Raw genomic sequence first — 25,565 nt, 5'->3', positions numbered from 1 at the left:
AAAAAAAAAAATTCTCGTATTTCAGATATTACATTTCTTGCAAAGTGATATACTTATTAGAGGTGTGCAGAACACTCCGTTTCCTGTTGGTCAGCTGAAGTGGAAGGGAATAACAGAAGTGAAATTTGGAAATAAAGCTCCTCACATTTTCTTGCTGAAACAAATCCATCAATATTTGTTTGAGGGCTTCTGCATGGACTAGCTGGCTTTGTCATGTTTTTTGTTCGCTTTTTTCAACACAAAAAACTCTATTAAACATGCTGTAAAAGAAAAGTGAGGAACAAGGTTCGCACAGCTGCTGGAGGAACAGAAGTGCAGGCAGTAGTACTCTCCACTTCTGTGTAACTTGGTGGCTAGAGCATTTGTTCACTGAAGGGAAGACTTGGCTTTCATTCTCAGTTCTGCCTACATGGGACTGAACACACACCTCCTGCTTCGCAAGTTGTATTCTGAATATCTGTGGAATAAGCAGGTTATACATGAGTTAGAAAGAGAGGAGCACTGATGGTATAAACTGGTCCCACTGACATAGCTCCGGGTTGTGTAAATAATTGAATGTTCATTGAAATAGGAAGCCAAGAGTCCCAGCTCTTGGGTGAATGTCCTGAACATAAGGCTGGAGGGTAATTTTCTGTCTTGTGGTCTCTCTCAGTTAATAACTTTTGATGTAAAGCTGGAATTAATCCAATAGGAGTGATTAAATCATACCTTACTCTCAGCTTTCAGTTAAAATTCTCTAGGAAAAGCCAAAAGTTAGATGGCAAACAGTACCTCTCACATGCTAAACACACATATAAAACACACACAACACACAAAAATAATAGTAAAATACAAGTCTGTATAGCCTGTATTTCCAGGGAAAGGGCTATAGGAATAAACATAAAAATATACTATTTAACATAAAATATACTATTTAATATAGCAACAGATGGTATCCAAATATGCTAATTGTGGAGCCACGGTTTAGATAATATTAACAAAATACATGTAGAAAATGTAGAAATGTAGAAAATTTTTGCTTGTTAGCTTCTTAAAGAACTCCTCTTTTTCCATTACAAAATATACCAACTCAATTTTAATTCAGTAAGTTTTATGATTTGGGTGTGCTTTTTTATTATTATTTCTTGTCCTACTGTTTTGTTAGCACTTAACATCCACACGATTTAAAACTAAGCAATGTTAGTATCTTTCACTGCTGGATCTAATGTCAGATACTGTTTAAGTTAATGTAGGAAATACGTCTAGTGGCTTCTAAATAGCTGATGAAAAATATTTTAAATGTTTTTCAATTATAGGTGTTGGGAATCAGTATAGCACTTAATCATGTTGATTGTAAAATACCAAAATTCAATATTATTGCTGTTTTTCCTTCTATTCTCAGGGAGACTTGGCTATTATGTAGAAGCACATCTGTGCTTTTGAGTCTCAGAAGATTTGAATATTGATACAAACCTTTTGTTCTTGTTGAATCTGCTGTCTTTTGGGAAGTAAAATGTATGTTACAGCTGAAAGCTGTAATATAATGGAGGTCTTCTGTAACCCCCTTGATTTAGTCTATCATATGTTCTGATGTACAGTCAAATGAGAAGATGGTCAATAAAATTACTGAATGAAACCAGAGTTAAATTAGCATTAGTTGTGAGCATCCTGCTCCCACATTGTAAAATGCTTTAAAATATATATATTACATAAATATATCTATTTGTGTTTTGAAGGTCACGAAACTAAGGCCATGCTAAATAACAATGGTCCTCGTTATAAGCGCAGCAAGATAGAGCGACGGATGAATATGGATATTTTCTTATGTGTGGGACTCCTGTTCACAATGTGCCTTGTTGGAGCCATAGGTATGAAGCACTGATAAAAATCTTCTTTCTATTTGATTGTTTTTTTCTATATGGTGATTAAAACTGATCTTATATGAGCGAGATCAGATCTAGAGCTGAAGGCCCAACGCTTTTGGAGTCTTTAGGCTCTTTTGTCTTCCAATATACAAGTTAAAATGTCAAATCTGAACAATTCAGATGGAAGGAAAGTTGGCCATGGCTATAAATATTTCACATAAGACTTGTCTCCACTGTGGTAGAATTTGTGTAAAGCAAGGAAGTGAAAGCCGTTGGGTTAATGCATTATAGGAATCGGTGCTAACAAATTGAGATATGCTTCCTGAATGGATGTTTGTTCTCCATGTGTAACTACAGAAGTAAAATGATGTAGCTTTACTTTCATTTTAGTAACATTCTCCTCTAATACATTCAGGGTGATATTAGCCAGAGGTATCCAATTTTCAATCTGTGAGCCGCACATGGGTAATTCATTCAGTTTACAATCTCCACAGCTACCTTCTTACCCAAAGGTCCCTTTAGAAGGCTGAGATGAATTAAGTGTTTAGTTAGGAACTGTCTGCATTTTTCTGGGGGCTTTACAGTGCCTCTTTTCATGTGAGCACACTTGAATATGGTAACTGGGTGGGCTGGGGTTATCTGACAGTAGTTTACTACATTGTAGATCTGAAAAACATTGTTTTCATTGCAGGTAAGCACCCTCTTGCCCTCCAACTCTGATTGCAGTCTGTCCCAGGCAGGTCAGAATTAATGGGATTTCTTAACCCTGAGGAAAAGGGCCAGAACTTAAACCCGCTGAGTTTTGAATGGGTCACTGCTTTAAAGACATAACAGAGGCTCCCATGAGCAATTTGTGTTCAAAGCCCCCCTTTTTTTTAATCGATTTAATCTCAGTGATAACTTACTTAGTGTTACTGCTTTCATTTAGTTTTGTAGAGACAAAGTCAAATCTGGTGCCCCTGTCAAGTTCTCGTGAACCTTCCCCAAAGGCCTGTGATGTGACCCACTAGCCAGTCATCACTGTAACACCGTTAGAAATAAGGGCCATTCAAAAAGATGAATGATAGAACTGACTTAATCACTTTTTTAATTTTGCTGCTTCATGTTGCAGTGGGCTTTCTTGGCACAGAAATGGGATTTCAGTTTGACAACTAAGCTCTATGCGAGGGAGAGAGAGAGACTTTATTTTCATTGTTCCCTGGCTGCTGTCATGTCGATTTAGAAACTTGTCTTTTTCTTCTTTGTAGGGGCCCTTGAGTAATAAAGTCCTTTAACTTAAAATCTAAGGGAGTCTCAGATGAAAAAGCCGGCATTTAAAGAAAACAGTTTATATGCTCAGGTTAAAAAAATGAAATGGTCCCATAGCTCTGTCATGAGTTCTTGCTTTGCAATATTGTCTGAACATAAGGCTCTTATACAAGAAGAAATGTTTCTCGTGGATCAATCAGTATTTTTCTTGTGTAGAGTGAAAAATGGGTGTAAGAAGTGACTTGTCAACTACAGTTGTCCTTCCTCTGTTGTGATTAAGGTCTCTAGCCATAAGATATTGCTGAAATAATCTTAATTCCTTTGGCAGCATATTAGTAGGCAGATGCCGCAGAACAACCACTAGTTTAATTGGTGCTAACTGAAGTTTTATCAGAACTGGGTATGCAAAGTGGAGGTTTTAGGCAGGAAAAAGGCATTGGGAGCAATGATGCACTGTGGGTTGTTTGTGCTAGCTAGGTGTCGTTTCTTAATATGTACATTTAGTAACATTCCTAAGCAAAGTTTATGTCAGTAAGAGCAATATGAAAGCTGGTAAAGTAGCCCAGGTGGGATGTTGGTAAGTCCTAAACTGGAAACTTTGCTGTAGTAGTGCAATGAAATCTACTGATATTTAATATACAGGGGAAGAAGCAGTTTGGGGGTGTGACCTAACTGATGGGAAATGGAGGAAATGTAAAAATAAGCTGCTTAGCTTGAGTTATAGGAAGCATGTGCTAACAAAGAGAGGTGGAAATTGAGAATGGTCGGGAAGGATGAAAAAGATTTCAGCTTCTCTCTATGAAAGTTATCATACTTTCTGTTAGAAAGTGGAATGGGAGTCTTCAACACTAAGGACTTTTAAAGCTAGGTGGCAGAGATGGAATCCTGCAGCAGCAAGAGGTAGAGTGAGAAGAGATGTATACAGAGCTAAGAGTCTTGTGGGACAGGTGGATGAAAATAATCACCTTCCTGCTCAGTGTATTTCAACATAATACGTATTCCAACAGGTCATGGCATCTGGGCTGGAAGCTTCTCAGAACATCCACCTTATGATGTCCCAGATGAGAATGGCAATTTTCTGTCTCCAGTTCTTGCTGGTTTCTACCTGTTCTTGACCATGATAATCCTACTGCAGGTAAAAGACAAACACTTCTCTGTTACCTTCAAGGAAGAAGCTATTCATAACTGACTACAGTCAACAATGAAAAATTAGTATCAAATAATAGCTGTGCAGTACCTTCTTAATCCTATTTGAAAATATTGTAAGGAGCATTTCAAAACATTGAAGTGTGACATATATTACTTTTTTTCTTTCAAAACACTTTTTTTTTGGTGGTGTTGAAACGTCACAGGAATATAGATAAGAAGGACATGTATTATATCTTTAAATAGCTCCAGAATCTCTAGGATATGCACTAAAGAAGATGCTTACATCGAAATATCAGTTGTTGGGTTTTTCTTCTGCCTATGCCCATCATTCCTGAATAGGAATGCCACTTAATATCTCAGAAAGACAGTGGAAAAAAAAAAAATGTTTCGCCGGTGGGGAATAATAGCTAGGTATGGCTCTGCTGGTTTAGTAAATAAGATAAATTAAAAGTAGGATACTCATATATGAGTCTGATTAAACCTAATCATGAAGAACAGTTTATGGTGTAGGGGAAAAAATCACGCTTTTCTGATTTCTTGATTTATCTGCTGAGATTTAAGTGAACAGATTTCTTTAATATGAATGAAATATGAAAAAAACTTTCTGAGTTGCTTAGAGATTTGTTACAGATTTATCCTTTATTACTTAAACAGAACATTTGTGCACCTTAAGAATTCAGGATTATTTCATGACAGGGAAGTTAGTGGATGGGAAGTGTTGCATGCAAAGTCATTGCTTTGGAAACTTTTTTACATTAAGAGTTAGCCTTTGCTAGTGCATCATCTCAGAGTTTCAGGAAGGAAGAACTGCATACCTTGACTTTGATGAACCTTGATGAAACTTGGACAAAAACATGTGCTTTGTAAGAGAGTCAAGAATCCAATTTCAGACTCATCAGCTCATCTTTGGATTTGGTTCAAATAATTTTGTCTTAAATTCATGACTTATTGTCCCTAGCTATCCGTTGCTATTGTGTGCAGATTTTTTGTTTGTTTGTTTGTTTTTAAATGTTATTATTTGGTCCTACAATACATCTCTAGGAAGAACTTTTTTTCTGAAAATGTTAGTATACTTGTGCCAGGAAACTTCTGACAGAAAGCAATAAGACTTGTCTAACACCTCACTGAGATTTTCATCTCTCTTTCAGGTTTTAATCCCCATTTCTCTTTATGTGTCTATTGAGTTGGTCAAGTTGGGCCAAGTCTTCTTAATTCACAATGACATTGACCTCTATGATGAAGAAGCAGATTTGCCCATTCAGTGCAGAGCCCTAAATATTACTGAAGATCTTGGACAAATTCAGTATATTTTCTCAGACAAAACTGGGACACTAACAGAAAACAAAATGGTATTCCGACGCTGTACAGTTGATGGACATGAGTTTTCACATCAGGAAAATGGTAGGAGATACTTTTTTAAACTTTCTTTTTTTTTTTCTCTGAGCTAGTAAATCTTATTAATTTAAATAATAACATTTAAACCTACTGAGCCTTCTGACTGAATTTATGGTTTTGTCTCCATTTTGTGAGGGACTCCTGTTATGGAGATTCCTAAAGTGAAGTTTTAACTGATTTGGAGGGCAGATAGGAAAGGTTTTCTGTTTCCTTCTGAATACATCTCAGGCATTGCCTTGCATTGAATACCCTCTTGAATACCCTCTTGTGCATTTCTAAATAAATGCCAGGCAATCTTCTATAGGCTCACAAACTGAAAATAGTTATTAATCAAACTCAGTGGGTCCAAAAGTAATTGCCATAGACTTCTGTGTGATATGAAAGAAGGTGCATCTACATCTTCTAGAGTCAACCTTAGCTGCAGTGTGTATCTGAAGTCTTTTAGCATTCAGCGCCAAATCTGGACATTTTTACTCAGACCCCTTCTTGGTTGCTACTTTCTCTGTCTACATAGCACAAAGGATTTAATTTAGCAAGCAAGAAGCTGCTGTAAAGATGTTTGTGCTTTGTGACAGAGCGCATTAACAAATTCGTGAATTACCTTCTTTCTTTCTCGTATTCCATACAACTACAAAATGCAACCCTTAGCATTTAGGAGAAATCTTTAAAAACAACTGATCACTTTGAAATGCATTTTTGATATCATATGATAGTAAGCATTGCAGAGAGTGAGTTGCCAGAAAATAAAGTGGATCGTGAAGGTTTTTCTGATGATGGCTTTTGAGTTGTTTTAGCTTTGGGTTAGTTTATTTCAGTTTTTTTCACACAGAATCACACAGAATTTCTAGGTTGGAAGAGACCTCAAGATCATCGAGTCCAACCTCTGACCTAACGCTAGCAGTCCTCACTAAACCATATCCCTAAGCTCTACATCTAAACGTCTTTTGTAGACTTCCAGGGATGGTGACTCCACCACTTCCCTGGGCAGCCTGTTCCAATGCCTCACAACCCTTTCAGTAAAGAAGTTCTTCCTAACATCTAACCTAAAACTCCCCTGGCTCAACTTAAGCCCATTCCCCCTCGTCCTGTCACCAGGCACGTGAGAGAACAGACCGACCCCCACCTCGCTACAGCCTCCCTTGAGGTACCTATAGAGAGTGATAAGGTCGCCCCTGAGCCTCCTCTTCTCCAGGCTGAACAAGCCCAGCTCCCTCAGCCGCTCCTCGTAGACTTGTTCTCCAGGCCCCTCACCAGCTTCGTCGCCCTCCTCTGCACCCGCTCAAGCACCTCGATGTCCTTCTTGTAGCGAGGGGCACAAAACTGAACACAGTACTCGAGGTGCGGCCTCACCAGAGCTGAGTACAGGGGGACGATCACCTCCCTAGCCCTGCTGGTCACACTGTTTCTGATACAAGCCAGGATGCTGTTGGCCTTCTTGGCCACCTGAGCACACTGCTGGCTCATATTCAGCTGACTATCCACCATCACTCCCAGGTCCTTCTCTGCCTGGCAGCTCTCCAACCATTCCTCTCCCAGCCTGTAGCTCTGCTTGGGGTTATTGCGTCCCAGGTGCAGGACCCGGCACTTGACCTTGTTGAACTTCATGCAGTTGACCTCAGCCCATCAGTGCAGCCTATCCAGATCCTTCTGCAGAGCTATCCTACCCTCAAGCAGATTGACACACGCACCTAACTTGGTGTCATCTGCGAACTTACTGAGGGTGCACTCGATGCCCTCGTCCAGATCATCGATGAAGATAATTAAAGAGGACCGGCCCCAGCACCGAGCCCTGGGGGACGCCACTAGTGACTGGCCTCCAACTGGACTTGGCTCCATTTACCACGACTCTTTGGGCCCGGCTATCCAGCCAGTTTCTAACCCAACGAAACGTGCGCCAGTCCAAGCCGAGAGCAGCCAGTTTCTTGAGGAGAATGCTGTGGGAAACGGTGTCAAAAGCCTTGCTGAAGTCAAGGTAGACCACATCCACAGCCTTTCCCTCGTCCACCCAGCGCGTCACTTTGTCATAGAAGGAGATCAGGTTCGTCAAGCAGGACCTGCCTTTCCTAAACCCATGCTGACTGGGCCTGATCACCTGCTTGCCCTGCAAGTGCTGCGTGATGACTCTCAGGAGGATCTGCTCCATGAGCTTCCCTGGTACTGAGGTCAAACTGACAGGCCTGTAGTTTCCCGGGTCTGCCCTCCGGCCCTTTTTTAGATGGGCGTCACATTTGCTAGCTGCCAGTCAACTGGGACCTCCCCTGATAGCCAGGACTGCTGATAAATGATGGACAGTGGCTTGGCCAGCTCCTCTGCCAGTTCTCTCAGTACCCTTGGGTGGATCCCATCCAGCCCCATCGACTTGTGCACATCCAAGTGCTGTACCAGGTCACCAACCATTTCTTCGTGGATAGTGAGCGCCACATCTTGCTCCCCATCCCCTTCCACCAGCTCAGGGTACTGAGTATCCAGAGAACAACCGGTATTGCCGCTAAAGACTGAGGCAAAGAAGGCATTGAGCACCTCCGCCTTTTCCTCATCTCTTGTAACTAAGTTTCCCCCTGCATCCAGTAAAGGATGGAGATTCTCCTTAGTCCTCCTTTTTGTGTTGATGTATTTATAGAAACATTTTTTGTTATCTTTAACGGCAGTAGCCAGATTGAGCTCCAGATGAGCTTTGGCCTTCCTAATTTTGTCCCTGCACAGCCTCGCTACATCCTTAAAGTCCTCCCTAGTGGCCTGCCCACTTTTCCAAAGATTATAAACCCTCTTTTTTCTCCTAAGATCAAGCCACAATTCTCTGTTGAGCCAGGCTGGTCTTCTTCCCCGCCAGCTCGTCTTTGGGCACGTGGGGACAGACCGTTCCTGCGCCATTAAGATTTCCCTCTTGAAGAGCGCCCAGCCTTCCTGGACCCCTCTGCCCTTCAGAACCGCCTCCCAAGGGACTCCACCAACTAGTGTCCTGAGCAGCTCAAAGTCAGCCCTCCGAAAGTCCAATACAGCGGTTTTACTGGTCCCCTTCCTGGCCTCGCCAAGTATAGTGAACTCCACCATTTCGTGGTCACTCTGCCCAAGACAGCTCCCGACAATCACATCCTCCACCAGTCCTTCTCTGTTTGTGAAGAGAAGGTCTAGCGGGGCACCACCCCTGGTAGGCTCACTAACCAGCTGCGTCAGGAAGCTATCTTCCACGCTCTCCAGAAACCTCCTAGACTGCTTTCTCAGGGCTGTGTTGTGCTTCCAGGATATGTCAGGGAAGTTGAAGTCCCCCACGAGTACAAGAGCTGACGATTTCGCAACTTCTGTCAGCTGCCTGTAGAATTCCTCATCTGTCTCCTCATCCTGGTTCGGCGGTCTATAACAGACCCCGACCAGGACACTAGCCTTGTTGTCCCTGCCGATCCTAACCCAAAGGGACTCGACCTTGTCATTTCCAGCCTCGAGTTCTACAACCTCGAAAGACTCTCTAATATAGAGAGCCACACCACCACCCCTTCTGTGCTGCCTGTCCCTTCTAAGAGCTTATAGCCAGGCATTGCAGTACTCCAGTCATGAGACTGGTCCCACCACGTCTCCGTGATGGCAACCAAGTCGTAGCCTGCCTGCTGCACGATGCCTTCCAGCTCCTCCTGTTTGTTACCCATGCTGCATGCATTGGTGTAGATGCACTTCATCTGGGCCATTGCCTTATCCTCCGGCCTTGCCATTTTTCCCCCTGGCACAGCCCCAACAATCCTAGCTTCAGCCCCATCCCCCTTCCTACCTAGTTTAAAGCCCTCTCAATGAGCCCTGCCAGCTCCTGGCCCAGGATCCTTTTTCCCCTAAAAGATAGGGACCCGTCTGCGGCCATCAGGCCAGGTGCTGAGTAAAGTGCCCCATGATCGAAAAAACCCAAGATTTCTGCGTTGGCACCAGCCCCGGAGCCACGTGTTTAACAGGTGGGCTTTCCGTGTCCTCTCTGTACCCCTCCCTGCCACCGTAGGGATGGATGAAAACACCACCTGCACTCCCGCTCCATCCACTAACCGACCCAGCCCTCTAAAGTCTCTTTTGATAGCCTTCAGGCTTCTCTCTTCAATGTCATCACTGCCCGCCTGGACTATCAAAAGAGGATAATAGTCAGAGGGGCGTACCAGGTTGGGAAGCTAACTAACTATTTTGTAACTAACCAAGTAATAACTCCTAAGCCATGCAAAGAACAGTATAAAATACAATGTTAATTATCTTTTAAAAGATAATGTTAATTTTCTCTATTTACAGCCAAGCGCCTGGAAACCCATAAGGAGTTGGATTTAGATTATGCAGATTTTGTAAAACTTCAACACTTCACACTTCCTTCCATGAACACTGCAAGACCAGGCACTTATAATCAAAGGACCATGAGACCCTTAAGGAGGTGCCAGAGTGCTAGAGCTCATTTTCAGGGGCATACACGGAATAGGTCACTTGGTCGTCGTGACAGCAACCGATCTCAAGTGGCATTCAGCAGCACCATTGTGAGTACAAACAGATCGAGCTGGCACATTTAACTACAAGATATGTAGTTGGCACAGAATGAGCTTTTTGTACTGTTTTGGTACCCTGGCATGGCAGGAAAGTGAGGTAGACTGCAATGGGGATTCTGGCTGGGGTTGTGCCGAGAGGCGTTGGGGCTGTGAGCAGAGATAGGAGCCTGGAGCCTGGCTTTGCAGAAAAGGGCAGTATAGGTCCTTCTGGAAGATGATGGTTGGGAAAAGGTTATGGGATTGAAGTCTGAGTCTGAACACAGTTCAGAATGCCATAAACTACTTTTGCTATCCGCACTGCAACATATTGTCTCCGATAAACAGTTTAGCCACCCATGAGCTGTGCATGCCGAATGCAAAAGCTGTGCTCTCCAGACCAGTTCTGTGTGATTTGTGACTTAGCAAAAGCTAAGTGGTGCACTTCTTTGAGATAAAAATAAAAAACAAAAATGCCAACATTTTTTACATAGAAAATATACATGTAAATGAAGCAAGAAAGGTTTATCAGATTACATTCTCAAACCCTGTGAGATGTTGAACAGATACTGAACAGCCTTGTCCCAATTCATTAGCTCGGTGGCCTCTGCCTCACCTCAAGTACTAACATGGAAGTTCGAATCATCCTCATTGCACTTCTAGAAAAGCCTTAAACTCATCTCAATTTTAGATCTGAAACTTCTCAAAATCTAACACAACCTAATCAAGGTCAGTCTGTTTTTTAATCCTTGAAAGTTTGTTAAGAGACATTTCAGAAAAAGCTTTTATGCACTCCAGGAGAAGGTCAAACACTTTCAAAATCAGAATTACAATTAAAATTAATTAAAAAGCCCTTCCAAATCTTCATTGTAACAAATTCTAATAAATAGAGGATTCTCAGAACTTTATTTTCTGCAGTTGTTCTTCTTGGCAAAGTTTTTGACTTGCTGACTGTTTTTGGTTGATGTAAGCCTAGATTAATTCTAAGATTCTACTTGTCTCATTCAGTTTCTCTGTTTTGTAGTAGATATTGGTCAGTGTTCCTCCTGTTCTTGGAATATGGGGGATTGTCAGTTGTCCTCACATTTTCCAGCCCAGTCCTCATGGAATATTGAGAACTTCTTTATATCTGTTCTATGGGTCTTGACTTTTGAAGTGTGATATAGGACTTCCTTGCCAGATATGTTTCCAGATAGTTTTTCTGCCAAGCCTCTTCAGTTTCTTTCAGAAATAAAATGCCATGTTTTCTTTTGCTTGTTTGCTTGTTTCCCCTCTGTAAAAGCATAATCTGAGGAACTAGTATGAAACATCTGCTTTTTAGAAGGAGGTTAAGCTGCTGTCCTGAAAATAAACCGCCTTAGCTGCTGTCACTCTATCCCAATAAATTGCTTAACCTCTGTGACAAATGAAAAAATGAAGACACTTAGGTATTTATTGCCCAGTATGTTGCCCCATATATTGATATTTTTCAAATGATGCACAGTGGTATCTTTATTTACCAAACCAATTTCCTTTTTATGAAATAGGGATAGTAAAATTTTCTGTCTCTCTGTGTTTCCTGTCCTTTGGAATTTATATCACCTTGTCTGATGCATTTGTACATTGCTAAGAACAGCTGGAACATCTGTATAACAATGGGTATACAGATAGTATTGTGGGCTTGAATGGATCTCAGTAGTCAAAGTTTCTCATTAAAAATCCATCTTTTGTGTCTTCGCTCACACATTTAATATTCCTTAATTTAAGGCTTGCGGAGCCCTTCTGGATGAATGTCTCTGTTTAAATAAAAGCACTGAAGTATTCAGTGGCAGTCAACACTTGTCAAATGTGATGCTCACTATGAAATTGTGAGACTCAGCTTCTTCTCATCATCAAAACACAAGAGAAAATAATGCCCTGCTTTCTACAATAAACAACACAAAGTTCAAAGGCCAGCATCTGGGATTACACAGTTTGTTGTTGTTGGCTTTTTTCTTAATAAATGCTGAGATTCCAAAGGTTGATGTACTAGCTAGATGAAAGCTACTCATGGAAACTGGTAGCCTCAGGTAATTAAAAAAAAAAAAAAGAAGAACTTTGCACTGCTGAGAAGACAGTGATTTTTGGGTAAGGGTTAGTACAGCATCTTCTGTGAGCACCTGCATATCAGAACTGTTGCCAAGAAAAGCATTTTAAAGAAGGAGGGCTGTTACCTTAATAATATCCTACAAAATGTAGAATTTAATTGGAAAATAACTATGCCAAACAAACAATAATCATTCACTAATGTCAAATTTATATATGAACAGTTTTTAAAAGAGCATTATCTGTGCAATGATCACAAAATGCTCTCGTCAATCAACCTTATGCAAATCAGTGGTAACCAGGTTGCATATGGTATTTTAAGTGCATTTGTACTGTGGTAATTGATTGTGCCTGCAAATCAGCATGTTTCAGACTTGGTTTCAGTATTCTGAGCAGTTCTGCAATTAGAAAGCTCCTCAGCTACAAAATGTATTTCAACCTGCCTGCTTGTGAGAGCATTCTCTGCTCAACTAGTTTTGGTGTTTTCCTGAAATTTAAAAAGCTTTTATTAATTAACATGTTCATCTTACTGCATCTCTGAGCTTGAGATGAGGATGATGTGTAATTCATGGCATTTGATAAAGTTAATTAAACTGGAGACTGCAGATCCTACAAGAATAGCTAAATAGCACTGCTTTTCTGCTTTTCTTTTCTGGAATAAAAATAGTGTAGCTTTTATGCAGAACCTAAATCCTAGGACTTACTTTCTGTTTTTATCCCCTCCAATATTTTTGTCTTAGTCCTTGTGATCCCTGAGAGTTTGGGGAGCCTCCTTGTATGTGATTTATGCAGTTCATAAGATAAGATGAATCCTGTGTCCAGCTACAGCCCCCTAAAATTCAGTATTAAAGTCTGTTCAGTGGGAAAGAGCATGACAAGGTCCTGGACAATGGAAAAGCAAATTCCTAACTTTTGTTAGCACTCATCTTGCTATCTTGAGATGCAAATACAAAAAGATAGAAGTCAACCTATTAACAGTTACACTCAGAAAATAAGACTGAGCTGGACGAATCCATCTCAGCTCATATTCACGCTATAACCAAAGTCTGTAGTTGAGAACTGTTGACAATTATGTGTGGTATCACATATGTGGTATAATATCAGTATTATGCTGGTATCATAAAAAAGTGTAATGTATGTGTATGTTTTAGGTTTTTTGTGGAATGGAAAGGACAGAAGAACAGTGTAGTCTTTACTTCAGAAATCTCTGAAGAAGTCTGAGAAAGAAATATAGTGACTGATTTATTCCTTTCATAAACATTTATTAGAAATCTGGAGGGAGAAGGATATGTCTATACAGCTAATGCAACTGGGAAAAGAACAGACTCACCTGTTCTTTCACACCTCTTATGAAAATGGAAACCAATTTTTATCCTGTCTGTCTGGCCCTCTAGAGGACAGCCTTCAGCCAAAAAAGAGGATACCAGGTCACTTCAGAGCCTTGAAGGTGGCATTGGCCACCTTACCGGTTTCTTTGGGTACCTCAAATGAGACAATGCCAGTTGACTTTATTAATTTGATTTGTTGTGGCTGCTGCAACTTCTCAGAGGAAAAATTAAAACAATGTACTATAAACAATGGAGATATGGTTGACAGCAAGACTTCAGGGAAATTTAAAAGAGTAGGAAAAATATAAAATGATAATCAAATTTGGAACAAGATAGGGCATTAGCATTTATTCTGTCTACCTGTAGATGTTCTTATGAAGTAAGATCTTGACAGCACGTTTTCTTCTAGATTTAATAATTGCAATAAACAGTGCCCTGCTATTAGAAATATTTCATGAAGATTTCAATTGTCCTATTATCATCAGGTTTTAGAGCCATCAAGTAGAAGAAATGCTATCAAACTAATACAGAGATCTTAACAACTGAATTGCAGTGGCCATTTTACAACATCAACATTTTACTAACATAGCATTTAAAGTATGGTAAATTTAATTGATTATCATCAATGCTGTTTTGTTTCATTTTCTGTTTTATTCATTCAGTTTTATTCAGGCCGGTCAATGAACAGACTTGTTTGTGTGAATTCTTTTATCTGCTGGTATTCCATAAGGCTGAAACTAGAGAAATAGGGAAATTCAGGTCAGCCCTGCTTTCACTGAATGTGAAAAGAAAAAGAGATAAAAATATTGATCTCTGTATAAATTTTATATTTAAAACTTGTTTCTGAGGCCACAGTTGACCCGAAAATTTTCCATTTTTCCAAAGGAAATTTTTTTAGTTCAGAAAGTTTCAGTTGAAATGGAATACCTACGTGTGTGCTGTTATTTTTGGCACAAGTTAGAGGCAGATATTGTGGATATATATGTGCAAACAAAACTGAGTGGGATGGTGATGAATAGGAGAGGTTGAGATCCATGTGTAATGATCTGTGGTTGGTGAGGTTCATTCTAATGGTGGCAATGCATGAGAAAATTATATGAATAGCTGGGCAAACAGAATTTCTAATTGTTAATGTTTTGATTGAATATATTCCCAACATCACTGTTTTGAGAGTTATGTCTGTACATAATATGTTCTACATGGGAATTGTCCAGTTCAGCTATTTGTGATTGCTCTAAGTAGTGAGCACAGTAGGGCAACAGGCACACAGGTACCTATCAGCTGCTGCAGCAAGACATTGTGAAACGATTTCTAAAGAATGAGCACTTTAAATTTTTCAATGTCCTGATTCCTGTTAAGAGGCTTGAGAAGATACCTGAAAATCAGGCTTTTCCTCAGTATATGTCGATTTGCTAGAGGAGGGACTGCATCTGCACTTAAAAATTTTTGCCACATGCAAAAGAAAAAAGAATGAAAACACTGAGCCAGAGGACCAGAACCTCCTCTTGCAGAGAGTGCATTATCTGGTTCTGTCTTTGAATCTCAGCTGAATTCTGTGCTGCAGAATGAGCAAGAGATTTATTTTCAATTATTGGGATAATTTAAGGACCAGTTTTCATGTTAGCAAGCAGGAGTTACAACATAACATACTCAGCTTAGCACTGCACAATCATGAAGGTGGTTAATTGATAGCTGTTGCATATTTAGGGAACTTAAGAAAACTGTGCCAAATTGAAGGAGGAGAGTGTAGTAGTTGAGATAAACTAGAAGCAGCTAATTCACTGGCAATTCCTTAAAGAAGGCATCCAAAAGTGCTGGCTTGCAGAAGATGTCTTTTAAATTGGGAAGCTCTAGTTGAATATGGCCCTGAATTAAATCCAAACCTAATTCTGCTAACATGAAATTTCCATTAAAGTCATATTTCCGTAGCCCTACATTAGATTAAATTGTAGATAAGTAACATTGTTAAGTAGTTTGGCTTGTGAATTTAGATTTGATTAGAGAAATTGTGGTAGTAGATTACAGTACTGTTTCAGGAACAAATGCAGAATGTATGCATTTACCTGTTTATTGTAAAGCTGAGGAAGAGCAATTTGAGACAGCTTCTCTTCAGGTACAAAGCAAAATGATTCTGAAAAACACTTTTTGTTGTAACCCAAACTATAAACACAAGCTGTCTTCTCTGTTGAAATAGCATTGGCTGCTCCATCACTGAATGGGTGATCCAAATCCACTTCCACCTGGAATGACCTTTAATTCATTAGTCAGCAGTTTCAAAGTTTGGGGACACAGTATAGATTATTCTTGAGATAGATCTCAAAATAAATAAAACTCTGAAAACTCCTCCTATTTTAAGGTAAGTTTCTTCCTAATAATCTAGTTATGCAGCCTTTAGAAATATATCTGTTTTCCCCCAGATTGAAAGTACAAAAGGCATTTATCTTACATAATCCTAGGTGTGAACTCAATAAGACGCAACAGAAGACTATTGAGTTGAGAGCTCTTCCTGAGCACAGTTATAAATGGGAATAATTCTCCTTAATTTTTCTTACAGGAAAAAGGATGTGACTCCAGACAGCAGGCTGCTGAGAAGAGTGAGAGAAGCTGCACTCCAGACTGAAAATCTCTCTCCTTTATACATATGCAGACTGCCACATCCCTTACTGACTTTTTTCTTGCCCTTGCCATCTGCAATACAGTCGTGGTCTCCACAGCTACTGAGCCAAGACAGAGGGTAATCTAATTTTGTTAAACTAAGTATTCAAGGAAATTGATCGTGCTTACAATAACAACACAGAGCACTGTTCAGGGAAACCTGAAGTGGTGAGAAATGGGTTTTGTACTAGAGCTCTCCTCTAGTTCTTTTATCTTTATGTAATGTCTACTGTTCCACTGCCTGTGTATATCCCTACCTACAAGGCTCTTTATGTTTGATGAATAGATAGGGCTACCGCAGTATCTGTGCTTTTCCTTTTAGATTTAATAATATATTTACTGTAAGAAATATGTTGAATATACGGGGTTTTCTCTGATCTCTCAGGCCATTTTCAGAATTACAAGGGCCTTGATTTCATCTGTGTTTCAGAAGCAGAGACACAAATCACCATCAAATTCAGATGCCAATTTCCAATGACTCCTCTACTGAATTCCCTTAACATGGTTAAGAGAGAAAAAAAAATATTGCTGCATTTTTATTATTGTCATTTAGAAAAGAAAAATAATGAGGCTTTGGAAAGTATCTTGTAGCTCACATTCATTTATTTTTAACCATAACCCAAGGTTTTCTCATATTTCTAGGTTATAGTCCCACCACCAATAAAACCTTCAGGAATCACTTTGGAGAAGATTCATCAGATATTTCATCGGCTGAAGTTAGCAAGCCTCAGCCAGTCTTTTTCATCATCTCAGTCTAGTTCAGAGCTAGGAGCTAGCTTCAGTGCAAAGAACACCGGGGAGCACCTTGCTGCGTTGGATTGCTGTGATGAGGACAATGACTGCTGTGACAGCAATAGGGGCGCTGGGCTCCAGGACAAGGGCAGCACAGATATAGGCAGTGCTTCCTTGGATGAAGTTTTTAAGTCTGTTACTCATGGTTCTTTGCCAACAGACTTCTGTTACGAGGCTGAGAGCCCAGATGAGGCAGCACTTGTCTATGCTGCCCAGGCATACAGTTTTACTTTAGTGTCCCGGACTCCTGAGCAGGTGACTGTACAGTTGCCACAAGGCACACTCTTGACTTTTGATATCCTCTACACTTTGGGATTTGACTCAGTAAGAAAAAGGATGTCTGTAGTGGTAAGACACCCTCTAACCAAGGAGGTCATTGTCTACACAAAAGGAGCTGACTCTGTTATAATGGACTTGCTGGAAGACTCTGGCAAAGGTAATAAGCCAATGAGCTATTCCTGTTGTGTCTCCTACAATGAGGCACAAGAAGTTTGCAGTACTCTCTTCTGCATGAAATATAATATCTAGGCATCAGGAGTATAAAGATAAGGAACAAGCTCTCTGTAGTGTTATCCTTGCAGATCAGAACTGAGGTATTTGTTTAACTTGGGTAGTGCTGAGAATATGGAATGGGCTAATTAAAATTCACTGACAGCACTAACCCACGTGGGTTGTGTACTCTGCAGTAATACTTTCATACGGGCCTGACCATGGTATTTCAGCTTGTCAGCAAGAGTGCTGTAGCCTTAAATACAACAGCAACAATAACAACAAGAAAAAGTAATATCATCATAAAGGAAACAAGAACCTTTACCAATCTTCAGTTTATGCAACACACAGTGAACACTTTGAAAGGGATTGCTATTACAATGGAATCCAATTTTCACTCAGTTGCCCATTCTTTTTTAATCTTAGGTCATTAGGTCTGAAATGATCTGTGAATAAAATGTGGAATCTTTCTCTTGTATTTCATAGCTGACACTTACGCAGAGAGGAGAAGGAAAAGAATAAAAGACAGAACACAGAAACATCTGGACTACTATGCCCGAGATGGCCTCCGAACTCTGTGCATAGCTAAGAAGGTAGGAGGACACTATCCTAATGTTGTTTACAGCTTTGCTCTATATATATCAATATATTTATTGGAAACAATGCAATGGTTATAAAACCCTGTACTTCAGAGGACAAGACAGATACAGACCATCTTTCTGTCCCTCTATTTGATTGTTTTGTAGTCTTTTTCTCCTCTCTTTCTGCAGTTTTTCAGTTTGAACAAATGATGGGTTCTTCATCAAGCTCAAAATATTGATTTCTGTTTTTCCAATGACAGCTCTGGCTTACTCTCTTTATAGTGATTTCAGGAAAGACATAGAAAGCCAACTTTCTGTTTTGCTTTGCATTCAGCTTTCAAAATCCTACCTTCAGCCTGGGATAGTGCATTTTAGCCTGATACATTAGTGCAGAAGTGGTGAGACACCCTATAGAGCAACTTTCAGAAACTGTGCTCCAGTACACACTCCCAGCTAAAGGCTGTGGGACTGAGTTTCTCTAGGCCATGTTTTTAATTCTCAGCCTCCACAAACAGGAAGGCACATCTTTTTTTTCTCATTGCTACCAGCTCCTACAGTCTTCTCATGGAAAAAGATCTGTTGTTTTAAAGGCATCACAGTACTTTATCAATCCAGATAGGAGTTAAGCCTCTGTGATCCAGAATGTTGGCATTCTTCTCCTCTTATTTAAATTTAAAAAGAGCTCTTTTAAAATTATTTTATGCAGGTCTTGAATGAGGATGACTTTCAAAAATGGGCCAATTTTCGTCGAGAGGCAGAAGCTGCAATTGACAACAGAGAGGATCTGTTAATGGAGACGGCACAGCATCTGGAGACCAAACTCACCTTGCTGGGTAGCTAAAATAAGAATTGTCATTGCATGAAGTATCACTTGCTCTCCTGTGATATTCTTGGCAATCAGATAAACACCTTATATTAAATTATATCAAAAAGGCTTCCTCTGAGGTTTGAAAATCTCAGGGCAAGTGTACACAGTCCAATGATGGTGCTTAAACAATTTATAGTGCATTTTGAGCAGCAGTAACTTTGAAAAAGTGTATCAAAACTTTCATGTGCCATGAGCAAAGAACATGTGCATCAGCTGTTAACTGCAGCTCAGCTGACATGGTAGATAATGAAGTTCCCATAATTCAGTCACATATCTGTGTCCTTAGACAAACCCATAAAACAATATATTTTCACTTCAATTTTGAGCACAAATTCCAAGGGAATTTCTGTTATAGAACTGTATTATAAAAAGCAGTAACTACAATTGTTGTCCTCTTTCTTGCTAGTGAATTCCTGCTCCTGTTACACTGTCATGTTTGCTTTCTGTATTTTGTAAAAGGTTGATATTTCATATTAAAACTTACCTCTTTGGTATTTGCACATCATCCATCACCATAGTATCTAACAATACTATTCTGTTAAATTACAGAGGGCTTCAGTGCTTTCTTTTCTATTTTGTTTGGAAATGTTTTGCTATTTAAGACTTTGTTTCTCAGATTCATCCCGTTCTCATCTTTCTGTGAATACAATCTGTGACCATATTTTGTTATCCTGAATTTCTATGATTGCAAGCTATTAGCGTTATGGTTTCTCATAATCTATGGAATGATTTAAAAAATTAGAGTAATAACAGTAAATACCATAAGCACAAGCATATAAGAAATAACATAGATCTTGTTAGAATGTTATCTTTGCCAACTCTTAAGGCACTGCATGCATTCACACTTCATTTCACAAAAACTGTTATTTTAGCTAAAATTAATATCTATCTCTAATGTACCACATTTACAGCATCTTCAAACTGACCTCTAGTGGAAGAGATAAGGAGTATTATAATATTCGGGTGGTGACTTACGTCCATCTGTTTTTAAGTTGGCACATTTTAAAAAAGAATGCTTCCTGTATGTTTTCTTCTCCTTTTGATGAGTTTTGCCAACCATCTAACTTGGCAATACGATAGCATTCATTTAAATAGTCAAAGTTCATCTTTTCTGGTTGCTTTGATGGGACTTGATGCAGTACTTTAAAAATGCATATGGTATAATTCCTCTGCCAGTACATTGTCATTTTAGATTATTAGGAAGAAATGAAATGCATTGTTCTAGCATCAAGGAAAACGAAGAGTCAGAATTTGATTGACAACAGATTTCGGTCTTAATCCAAATGCAGATTTTGTGCCCGTGTGTTTATCTGCTGGACAATACCTTGGCACAATTCTTGATAAGCTCATGACTGGAAGTCAAAGACCTTTTCTTAAAAAATAAATAAATAAATAAAGCTAGCAAGATTATTTCCAAATGAAAGAAAACTAGTTCACATTGTCTTTTCCTGTTTACCCAGGGGCAACAGGGATTGAAGATCGGCTGCAAGATGGAGTGCCTGACACTATTGCAGCTCTTCGAGAATCTGGGATACAGATCTGGGTGTTGACAGGAGACAAACAGGAAACAGCAGTTAACATTGCATATTCCTGTAAGCTCCTGAACCAAAGGGACACTGTCTTCACCATAAACACAGAAAATAAGGTGAGTACAGGGGGATGCACAGAATCTTCCATCTTTCCCTTTCTTCACAGCTTTTAGCTTGACACTGATTTGCTTTAGGCTGTATTCACCACAAGACACAGCTAACCAAACTTCCACATAGCAACATCAGGCCGTAAATTCTTTAGACCACATGTAACAGGATGAATTTGAACACAAGACAGTTATGTAGAATTTTATTCAATTAGAATACAAGTTTCCACGTTAAAATAAACTTTTTTTTTAATGACCTTACTAGTGAGCTTTAGCAAAAAGATAATATGCAATTTATATGCCTGATTCCTTAATAATATTGGTATTTGGCTTTTTCACTTGCAATGGAAATTTCAGTTGGTATGATATGGTATTGTAAATCCAGGTGATATCTGTAGGAAGACATTTGGAAAGTATTATATGAGTCAGTCTGGAATAAAATGCAGGTGTAGATTTAATTAAATTCAGAACTTTCTAGTTGCACGTTCCCAAATAGGATTAGGCTCAATCAGAAATTTATTAGTGTGAACAATTTAACCTGGTGTCGTTTTGTGTAAGCAGCATTTCACCTTCTCAGAAACCTAAATATAGCTCCTGTGGGCTCGTTAAAAATGCAGTCACATTCTTGACACTCCATGGTGGCCTACATAGTGGTGGATGTGCACAGATATTCCCTGAATTTCTGTAGGCAACAAGAAGGTCAGGTGGTAAATAAAGCAAACATACTCCAAAATGAAAATAATCACTTGAGGGGCATCTTTGTCAGCTCCTATGACTCACAAAATTCAGTGAACAATCTGTGGTGTAATCCATGGCTATTCTTGAAACCATCTGAACAGACGGGAGAAACAAACTTTCAAAGAAGGTAAATGCCATTAAGGATGGCGAAGACAAAAAAGCTTTAAAAAAGCAACATCGGCTTTTGCAGATTGTGAAGCAACATGGTGCCAGAGAAACCATGCCTTGCTCTCAGAAAGTGGAATGTCCGCTGTAGCAAACTGCTTCACGTAGCATTGCTCCAGACATCCTGGTAGCACAGACGACTTTATGAGACAGTTTTAGGGCAGTGCAAGTTTGGGCATCACAGCTCAATGCATTTGAAAGAAGTCAACATACCTGACGTCCAAAACGTCAGCTGAGCTGTCCTCTTTTTTGTTTTGTTGTCAGTGCCATCTTACTGTACAGCCCCAAGTGGCCCTGAGGTCACCAGGGTGCTGCTCTGTTCTCTTTTTGCAGTGCACACTTGTGACCTGTACTCAGCAGTAATGGGGGAGCTGTCATGAGAAGGCCCTTTCTGTAGGTAGATGGGAGGTTGAGGGGGGAAGGCTGGGCCTCTTTCTGGGACTAGGCAAGTCACCTGTCTCAGTTGCCTCCATTTTTCTCCCCATTACAAGCTTGTCTTTCTCTATAAAACTATTGTGAGGATTAATTAAGTAATGCTAAAATACTGACTGTTTTTCTTTCAATAGGCAGTGGTATAGAGCAGTCAGATGGCCTACTTTCTAGCTTCTTTTGTCTGCAGCTAGTAGCTCTCCAAACAGGAATAATATGCTATGCAAATGTCTCTGTCTTTTAATAGGGAAATAGGGAAACATGCAAAGATGATATGGAATTCAGCACGGAATACGTTCCTTGCTCCGATGTGTAATTTCATTTGATACGCATATCTGCTTTAATGGGAGGCAGAATGAGTATATTTAGGATGGAAATTAGAAGATGGTTCCTGTTAGAGAAGTGATGCTACAGGCAGGACCACCCTGACTCCAGGAAACACAGGCATACATGCTCACCTACAGCACCCTATGTGGCCGTCAGTCTGGACTCAGGTGCACACAGCATGTATATAGGTGCTTCTGTGAATGCATGTCATTTGGTGGGCATTAGATTTATATTTCAATGCCGTTTAGCTCCCTCCCTTTCAAGGTGAAGCCAAGGACGCTGGTTGTGAAGAGTCCCCAAGTGGCTGAAGTGAGGGAAAACAAATAATACAAAGGGTTTCTCCTTTCATAAAAGCCCATTAATTTTGACAAAGTTAACTCTTAAACTAAATATCCATTGAAGGATAAAGCCTTTGACAGAGGGTTAATAAAGGGTAATAGCTAACAAAGTGGATCCAGGTGGGAAACACCACAGTGTTTCTTTGCACCTATGGTTAAGTTTGCTTTCTGTTAGTTATTCATCTTCACTCATGGCCACGTATTGAGCATGGTACAGTTCTTAATTCAAGTCACTGAAATATTTTAGTGTCTTTACCTGTTTTTCGTTTTGCTGTCCAACTCAATTTTCAGCACCGTATTAAGAAATCGCAATCTTTTCTTCCATCCCCAATATTTTTACCCAACCTCTTCCAGCGCTGAGGAGGAGATGAAGCTCAAAAACAGGAGGAAACAATTGTAAGGGCAGCAGTTAGGGAACTATGGTGGCTGGCTTCAGTGGGAAAGGACTCTTTCCACTCCTGAGCAGAGCAGCTTATTGAAATGCTGGAAATCATGAACCTTCCAGAAAGAGACAACACAAGTAGGTAGTCTGGAGGGATTTATTTAAAAATGCAAGCCTGGAATTTCCAATACAATTTTTGTTTTGTTCACAGAAAGATATTGCTGCTTCAATATTTTTTGGAGGTTTTCAGTGTGCAGGCTTGATGCAGCTTTCTATTAGGTGTTAGAGGTACATTTGATTCCAGAACCTCCCACTGAAGTGTAATTTAAATCTTCCAAACATCCTACACATGTACCTTATGCAACATAAAGTGAAAATAACATTTCAGAACTGAATCATCACTCAATAAGGCTGACAGAAAAGGTAGAAAAAGGAGTGATTAGCTCCTCAGGTATTCAGTGCCATGCTACAGAAAGAGGACTTTTAGTACGAACAGGCAGCAAAATAGCTTTTAGATCATTCTGGGTTTTGTTTGATAGTGGTGTGCCAATTTAGGAGATCTGTATGGGACAGGTAAAAGTGCCCCTCTCAAATCTCTGTGTGATATTAAGGTTACTTTCATCCAAAATGAGGCAAATTTGCTAATAAGGAAAGGTTTAGTGTGTGCTTGAAGCACTGCGCTGGGCAATATGAAGCTTTAGTTATGTCCCTGTGACACACACCTGATCTGTGACCTAGAAAAGGCCAAACCCTCAAAGTTACTAATTTTGGAAATCTGAACCTCTTGTTTCTCTACTGTAATTTATTTCCAAGGGAAGCAAAGGCTGTAATATCTCACATCATTCATACCAGAGGTAGTTTTTTTAATGTACTTTAGCAAAAAAAGTTTTGTGTTTTTTTTTTTTTCTTCTGAACTTTTAGCACTGCAAATACAAGTATATCCTCCTGAAGTGAGGCTTTTTTTTTTCCTTTGAAACAATTTCTTAATGCAGCTAACTAGCTGATAAAATGTGCGTTGTTTTCACTGAAGGATTTGATGTTGTCATTGAAATAATCTCCAGTCTGACGAATTAGTGCCTTTCTCAGTCAGTTTTCCCCAATGTTCATCTGATAGGCTTCAACCCACTGGCATGATTATACAAACATACGCTTTGAAAGGTGCTGTGCTGTAAAGGGAGATGGAGAAAACTATTTCTAGAACCACTTCTGTTTTCTCACAGGAAACTTGTGAATCACTCTTGAATTTAACCTTGGAAGAAGTGAGAAAGAATTACGAGGTTGAAAAACCACGGAGGAAATTTTTTGACTTTATCCCAACATCTTTACCAGCCTCTGAGGTGCCCAGTCCTGAGTTTGGACTGGTGATTGATGGCAGGACGCTGAGTGTCATCTTCCAGGGGGGCCTGGAGGAGAAATTCCTGGAGCTGACGAGGCACTGCCGCTCGGTGCTGTGCTGCCGTTCCACCCCCCTCCAGAAGAGCATGGTGGTCAAGCTCGTTCGGAGGCAGCTAAAAGTGATGACCCTGTCGATAGGTACCTCTCTTTTGAATTTTACAGGAGAAATAGGCAGCAGGCTCTTTCAATGTGAGTTTTAAAAATGTATGGAATATATACATTGTATGAGCTATTTATTACACCTCCTCTTAGATACATACAGTGAAAAACTAGTATTGAATAGTCTTTCCTAACCAACAACCATATTAAAGTCCTCCTTCAGCTTTCAGTGAGCAAATCTGCCCCCCCCCATTTAAATAAGATGAAGATGCTCCACATTCAGTATCTCCCAGTAGTCCCTTTCAAGCACACAAGTACAAACACATGTACATGTTCCCTCTAGAATCCCCTCACTTAGGGAAGGAAAGCAGTCGATAGTAGTTACTGTTCTGTGTTTTCATAAGCCCTTTTCCTGTCAGATTTTCCCAATGGGTAGAACCAGAGTTATCCCCAGAGTAGCATTAAGCACCAGCTCCTTTGCTTTTTCCCTCCAAATACTGTGAAATGCTTTGAGTTTCCAGCTCACTGTTGTTAAGCGATCCCAGTAAAATCCTTGCAGAATTGATTTTTGTTACTTAAAACTAAAAAATACGTTTATGTGGACCAAACAAGGCATATCAGAAAAGGAAGAGTCTGATGCATTAAATTTCTTCCTTTGCCTCAGAGTTGAAAACATAAACTCACAGCCTTGTGCTTCATTTGTTTTGCTTTACCAGTTAACCTAGTTCAGAATCTCCATGTTGCAGGCAACCATGATGGTTCTTTCCATGGAAATTTTTTTATTTATTCAACATATTGCTAAAAGTTGAAAGGAGCAGAATAAGTCCTAAAATTGGATTGCTACATTGTCAATTGCAATAAAATTTATCACATAATTCGGAGAGTTCAGTGAAGTAGGATTCTGCAAAGCATGTTGTTGAGCATATGAGGTTGACCAAGCAGAAATGTACAAAATAGTGCAGATGTGGATAGTGTCGGGGTGTCTATGCCACCAGCCAACTGGATCCAATGCCAGGCTTAGTGGTGGATCCAGGTCTTCTGAGAAGGAGGATGTTCCAATCAAAATCAGAGCCTAGAGGTCATGGTTGTTCAATGCTGACTATCAGTTACCCTAACTGAGATGCATGGTACAGCAGAATAGCCCATGCTTAACAGCACAGCTGCA

At 39.9% G+C, this 25,565-nt stretch overlaps 1 protein-coding gene across 1 annotated transcript in view; it reads left to right on the top strand.

The window, feature by feature from the left end:
* ATP10B (ATPase phospholipid transporting 10B (putative)) overlaps positions 1–25,565 on the top strand; it is a 61,407-nt gene that overhangs the window by 26,352 nt on the left and 9,490 nt on the right. Inside the window, 12 exon segments of the mRNA XM_032196906.1 lie at positions 1,716–1,847; positions 4,100–4,227; positions 5,390–5,642; positions 9,894–10,129; positions 10,913–10,918; positions 16,068–16,137; positions 16,140–16,240; positions 16,804–17,389; positions 17,929–18,035; positions 18,730–18,856; positions 20,352–20,536; positions 24,127–24,439. Of these exon segments, the coding sequence (XP_032052797.1) occupies positions 1,716–1,847; positions 4,100–4,227; positions 5,390–5,642; positions 9,894–10,129; positions 10,913–10,918; positions 16,068–16,137; positions 16,140–16,240; positions 16,804–17,389; positions 17,929–18,035; positions 18,730–18,856; positions 20,352–20,536; positions 24,127–24,439 (2,244 nt within the window).

This window comes from Aythya fuligula, chromosome 14 (genome assembly GCF_009819795.1).
Source record: "Aythya fuligula isolate bAytFul2 chromosome 14, bAytFul2.pri, whole genome shotgun sequence".
NCBI lineage: Eukaryota > Metazoa > Chordata > Aves > Anseriformes > Anatidae > Aythya > Aythya fuligula.
The sequence above is the reverse complement of the archived record's forward strand: the minus strand, read 5'-3'. Positions and strand labels throughout refer to the sequence as shown.